This window comes from Apaloderma vittatum, unplaced genomic scaffold, assembly GCF_000703405.1.
Source record: "Apaloderma vittatum isolate BGI_N311 unplaced genomic scaffold, ASM70340v1 C12319574, whole genome shotgun sequence".
Classification (NCBI taxonomy): domain Eukaryota; kingdom Metazoa; phylum Chordata; class Aves; order Trogoniformes; family Trogonidae; genus Apaloderma; species Apaloderma vittatum.
The window spans coordinates 1-6774 of record NW_009747325.1 but is presented as its reverse complement, the minus strand read 5'-3'; the positions used below and the strand labels follow the sequence as shown (position 1 = coordinate 6774).

At 34.9% G+C, this 6774-nt stretch overlaps 1 protein-coding gene across 1 annotated transcript; it reads left to right on the top strand.

Annotated features, from left to right (window-relative positions):
* Positions 1-576: 576 nt before the first annotated feature.
* Positions 577-6137, top strand: LOC104280016 (intron-binding protein aquarius-like; the record flags this gene model as incomplete). The annotated part of the gene is made up of 4 exons (XM_009877530.1): positions 577-764; positions 2374-2545; positions 5155-5361; positions 6052-6137. Coding segments are annotated over 4 exons (653 nt in total), but the record flags the coding sequence as incomplete, so codon positions are not given.
* Positions 6138-6774: the final 637 nt, after the last annotated feature.

Below are 6774 nucleotides of genomic sequence, written 5' to 3'. Positions count from 1 at the left end.
GTCTCGATGATCCTGAAGGTCTCTTCCAACCAAGATTGTTCTGTGATTCTTCAGAGACACTTGAAAGGCAAGTTCAGTTTGTGCCTCAGACATGTGAGCGCTAAAACTGTTTCAGATGCTTCAGGCAGTTCATATTCACTGTCTCAGGGTCCAGAAAATAAAGTTTAAAGGACTATTCAAGGGTGACACTGCCATATAGAAATCAGTATTTTTTACTGCTATAACTTCTGTAACTGTGGTTATACCTTTTGTCCTCTGATTACATGTTACTTCTGGCCTTTAAAACAGTGTAATGTAATATTTATCCTGTTGTTTCTCTACTGATTTCAGTAGATAAACTTAACCATTGCTTTATTAAGAAGCAAGATTTTATTTAAAATACTACTCCTTTTTTCGTAGTGGTAGATTGGAAAGAAGTTAACAAAATCTTTAAAATGGTTGCAGTTCATTGTAGCTTAAGAAAACTGTTGAAATTTAGGAGATAAGCTAAGACGGCCAATTTGACTATTTACATGTTGTAATTGAGTGCCTCAGTTATATTGTAATGGTTATAATTGTGTAATTATTTAATTCTAGAATCCCCAGGATGGATTCAGTCGTTTGAAGCGGTGGATTATGATTGGTGACCATCATCAGTTGCCACCAGTCATCAAGAACATGGCTTTTCAAAAGTACTCCAACATGGAGCAGTCTCTCTTTACACGGTTTGTTCGGGTTGGAGTGCCAACCGTTGATTTGGATGCACAAGGAAGAGCAAGAGCAAGGTGAGACAGAGAAAATATTGTATCTAGCTTGTAAAAAAATATGGAGTTAAAAATTGGAAAAACACATGTGTAATTTTTAAAAAAATTTGTTCTTATTGTTAGGATAGGAGTTTGCAAAACTATAATTTGTTTTGTTCGGTTCCAGCTTAGACTAGGAAGACTGATTTTACTTTGCTGAAATGCAGGCAGGCGTACTTTTTTTTTATATAGTAGTGCTCTGCTAATGTATGAATAATTTATTGGAAATCTATTTAAAGAAACTTTAGTAGTCTAAAGAGTTTTTTTGCAGCCAAGATTTTTTTGCAGCAGCTTCACTTTCTAAACTAATCTATTTAATATATTAAAGACTAAATAAATATTTGATTTGTTTAGCATTGAATATGTTATATTTTCCTCAAACTCTGCAAAAGGATGCTTTTCTTGTAGTATTTCAGCAGAGCGCCTATTGTGGAGACAACCAAGTTGTCCGCACAAGAGCATAGAGCCTTTTTTATGTTAAAAGAGATACTGCATCTCTGTAGTAAGATAATTTTTCCTTTTTATCCAAGTATTTGTCATTTCACATTTGTGATTTTGGTAATTTAAGTGTCAAATCTATTTATTGTGTAACATGCATATATGTGGTGTCATATTAACAAGGAAAATAAAACCAATGAAGAGGAAATTATATGAAATATTGCTACTCTAAATTTAATTTTAAATCCTAATTTTTTTAGGCATAAAATGGAGTAAACAATATGCAGAACATTTTTTTTCATGTAGGAAATATTACAGGTAGAATATTATTTTCTAGTCATCTGAACAACAGTTCAGTATGATTTTAAAAATGCAGATTATGTCTGAGTATGATGATAAATGAAGTTTATTTTGCCATCTACTATTTTAACATCTCAGCAAATTTGTTAGAGGTGAGTGAGCAGAAGAATTCCTTCACTTTGCAAGCAATTTCTTGATCAAGGATTTTTTTCTGTGCTTTACTATGCTTTATCTTTTCTAAGCATGGGTAGCTTCCCCATGAACTGCTGCTTTACCGAGTTGGGATGTTGTTGTGCATTAGTGAATGAAGCGTTTTGGTTATATTACTGTCCCTATAAATACCAGAGATGAGTCAAAATTGACAGATTTTGGTTGCTTCCCTTCACATGCTATTACATGGCGATACACAAAATAAGAAAATAAATATCTTTTTGCTGTAAGAAGCTTTACAATGAATAATGCAGAAATCCTTTTTTCTGTACTCTTTCCTTTTTTTGTAAAGAAGCATTAACATTCCTTAATATTCCATGAAAATTCCTAGTGTATTTGTTTGCAAAATTAGTACTCTTCAATGTCAAGCTGAGCGAGTGGAACAGGCTTAAGGCTAAGTGTGCTGCACTGAAGTGAAATCTGAAGTTTTCTGTGAGAGAACCAACCAGGATCCAAGCTGACCAGCTTGTACAAGTATGTTCATTTATATCTGTACAGGCTTTCCACCACAATTATTTTTTCAGTGAAAAGCTACAGCAGCATTAATCTTGGAAGCGAGGGGTTCTGTGCGTCTGAACTACTTTGAGTGAGTTCAAGAACGTGCTTTAACTGTTTGGGGTTTGTCTCTGTGGTTTTTGAGCAGTTTGTGTAACCTCTACAACTGGCGTTACAAGAACCTGGGTAACCTGCCTCACGTGCAGCTGCTGCCGGAGTTCAGAACGGCCAACGCTGGGTTTTTGTACGACTTCCAGCTTATAAATGTGGAAGACTTCAACGGTGTGGGAGAGTCTGAACCCAATCCCTATTTCTATCAGGTAAGAGAAATAGTGACTAGCCCAGCCCCAAACCTTGACACAGGTATACTTTATTTAATTTGGATATGGATTATTAAATTTGTAAGGAATATGGACTATCAAATGCAGTAAACTGATGTTTAGTTTATGTTCTCAGATAATGGAGTCGTGTGCATGTTTGCTGTATGGTTTTTTTCCTCCTTTTAATGAGTGAATGTTGATTATTACGTTGTGCTTTTTGCTCACAGTGGATGATTTGGCTTGATATCTGTGTTTTCTATGTTATCTATGTTTTCTATATTATCTGTGTTACGGGAGGGCTGAGATTTGGTGAAACATTGTTTTGGCCTATGGCAAACAAAGTCCATTGTAATTCAACTGTCCTGCTGTGATAGTAGCATTTCTCCTGTACATGAGGGATCAGTTTGTTCTGTGACATATTTGAGTTTGAAGATTGATCTATACATAAGAATACTAAAAAGCCTATTCAGAAAAGAATAAAACAATATTGTAAGAAATATATTTAAGAGACAGAGAGACATGGAGGCTGAAGTGAATTGCCAAGAAAAACTTTGCCTTGGAATTGCTCAACTAAATTTTCAAATTAAGCTATCAACAACAGCCTCCATCTGTTTCTCTTGTATATAGGAAAATCTTTTGCACTTGTAGTAAGATGCTAATTTTTTCAGTTCTCTTATATTTCTTTTCAAAACTGTGATGAAGCAATGTGTCTAAATCGCCTGTTTGGGTTCTGGAGAAGTTAGAAGCTGGAGCTATGTGTGAGTTTAATGAGTTTAATTCATAGAATGAACACCTTATGTTTTGCTTAATATTAGGGAAAGCAAAAGATATACTTTCAGATGATAACATAGATGGTAGTTTTTTTCCCTATGAAGACCACTGAGAGTTTATGTTAATCTATTTTTTTTAAATGTGGACGGTATTAATAGATTTTGCTTGGATTCCTCTCACTTATTTTTTCTATAATTAATACAAATTACTGTGCTGTTAGTGAAGAAAGCAAAGGTGACTCATAATCCACTTGATCTCACTTCTAGATTGAGGACAGAGTTGTTTGGAGGGGAGAGTTTATTTTGATTTTGGTTTTTGAGCTGTAATACTGCATTGTATAAGTAGTAAAGAGTAGTCCTGTGGAACAGCAACAACTGAAATTAACGCCTTAAAAATGAGATTGCGATAACTGAAAGTCTGAGCACTGCTTTAGACCACTCCAGGGCCAGAGACGACTGAGAACACTCCCGCAAGGACACAGAACACTGCTTTCATGAACAAACTGTTCTAATGCTTGCTACAGATTGTCATGATCTTGAGGACTGAGAGGTATTAGCAGAGTATCTTGGTGGCATAGCCTGGTTTTTTAATGAGATAACGGTTTGTTGCCATATATTATTTCTCTTTCTGAATTTGGGCATTTCTTTCCAGACTTAAAGGGGATTAAAATTTGTAGAATGGCTTTACACCCACAGGTGTTTGATATGCCTGGCAACTGCATTTGCCAAGTAATGCAGAGCCCATTTAATAATAAAAGAATAAATGAGGCTGGTATGTCCAAGTGGGGATTAGATTCCCAGTATAAATAGAGCAGGAATAAAAGTCAGGAATTGAAAGCAACTTTATAACCTGGAAGATAATTTTTGTTGACAGAAAATGGATTTAAACAGACTATGAATAACTTCAGTCTGAAAATAGAGTAAAGCTTCCTATAGCCAAAAGAATAATGCTGTAAGTAATGGCACAGAAAAAAAGTTACAAAATACAAAATAACAGCTGGTCATTTGAAATTGAATAGGTATGGCCTGCAGGAGAAATAACTGGATTTGATAATCCAGATTTCTGTCTTGTAATTAATACTTGAAAGGAGTTTGGTTATTCTCATTCAACTAATTCTTACTTGGAGCTTACTGGAGAGTGAATCATTGCAACGTTTTTGCCTGCTTCATTGGAACCATGTTGCATTGGTGCTAAGTGTTTTTTAAACCGTTTTATTTAAATACAGGTATTTGTAGATGATCAGCTTCTAATAGTTTTTTTTAAAAAAAATAATTATTGCACAGTTTTACAATACAGATGGAGTTTTGGCATGTGACCTTTAAGAAGGTAAAAAATGAATTATTGCATTGGTTGAGTTTGTAAAAATATAGTTAAGGTGGCAGCTCCCTTGGGCAGACAGTTATAAATGCATTTAGATATTTATGGTTTATTAAACATTTATATAATTTAAGTGTTTGAACAATTTATTATTTTATTCAAGGACTATAAAATATTTGGAATTTAATCTTCCTGAAATAAAAGTGGTTGCTTCTGAGTAAAAGTTGGAAAGTGTCTGTCAATGGCTAACAATGATAGTGATGTATATATTTTCAGCGGTTTTGTGAAGATGAATCAGAATGAAATTGTTAAATCTACTTGTCGTTCTTCTTTTCTTTCAAAATGACTTTTATTAAATGAGCAAAGAAATGGCAGATCTTGAGACATTTCTCTCACACTGTGATTTTTGCCTAAATACGTGATGGTGTCACAAGCGTTATTCTTTCCAGCCTCAAAGGTTAAATAACCCTCCTTTTTTTTTTTCTTTCCCTTTTCTTTTTCGCTCCTCTTTTAAACCTAAGAACCTTGGCGAAGCAGAGTATGTTGTGGCACTCTTCATGTATATGTGCCTGCTTGGTTATCCTGCAGACAAGATAAGTATCCTGACAACATACAATGGCCAGAAACACCTGATCCGTGACGTCATTAATCAGCGGTGTGGAAATAATCCACTGATGGGACGGCCAAACAAGGTGAATGGAAATATATCAGTCATTGGAATGATTCTGGTTTGTTTATTTTTAAATTGTCATATTATAGAACAGACTAATTTAATAGATTTACAGCTTTCTGCACAAGTATTCCCTGGTTAACTATGTATTTCATTTATCTACATTCTATGGAGTTTCATAGACTAGTGCCCTAATTTCTGCCTGTTTGTGATTTGACATACAAAGGTGCAGCTGGTGAGCTTGGAAAGGCTACAGACTACATGGGACAGAACAACTTTTTCCTTTGTCTTTTTTGAGGACAAAATAAATAGCAAACAAAAAACAAACAGCCACTGAAACCACACCTCTAGGAAGTTCCACCTAGAGGGGAAATGGTTTGATGAAACATATGATGATGAATCTGAAACAAATAAAAAAACCGTGCTAATTCTGAAGGTTAAAACTCTGTATTATGACACTGGTGGCTTTCCACAATCTTTTGGTATCAACACCCCACTCCTAGCTGTCTGAGCTGACTAAAGATTTAAATGAAATAGTGTGAAGTCAGACAAAAGCTCCTCCTAATGTCTCCCAAAAAGAACAGGCTGATGATTTTGTTTGAGGGCAACTAAAACAGCGATAAAGGATTTTCTTTTCCCATTTACTGCAATCTGAGTCAGTAGTTGATATTAAGATTTGGTATGACATTTTAATTGCAATAGCAAAGATTAACCTGTGGAAGTTTTTTCTTGGTTTTTGATTCTCTAGGTAACAACTGTGGACAGATTTCAAGGTCAACAAAATGATTATATTCTCCTTTCACTAGTGCGTACCAAAGCTGTAGGCCACCTTAGGTATGTAAGAAGATACTCTTGTAGTGTCATGAAACTATGTTTTCTGTATCAGAAGGATATACATTATACAAAAGTTTTCAATTGAGTTTGTAGTAGAAATGAAGTTTAATGCTGTGTATTGAATCGAGTTCAGACATAGTTCCTTTTATAACTGTCTGGTACCCTCTTCACAACCACTTTATCCTTTAGCAATGGCTCTTATACTATAATTAGTGGATATTACTGCAGATTGGCTGAACTTGGTTTCACCCTAGCAGAATGCTAGGAATGTATGCTTGACAAACAAATGCAGGCTTAAATTTTCCAATAGATTCTTTCCTATAAGTAAGCTTTTTATTTGTTTTGTATCAAAAGTGTTTGATCGTTGCCTGAGTTGCATTATGCTGTGTAGTTTAAAATGTTTACACGTCAGTTTTGGGCTGGGGTGAAGGAAGACTAGTCTAGTCAGCAGTAGTTAGCAAGCTCATGTTTGCTCATTCGGGGGCATAGAAGTGCTGTTGTGATTTGTTCTCGGTGTAAATCTTTACCTGTGAAGTCTAAGAAAATAGCCAAGGGTGACTTTTTTGCATATCATCATTAGTACAGTGAACCGTCTTTTATATAATGGTTCTAGGATTTGATAGTTATTGAAACTGTG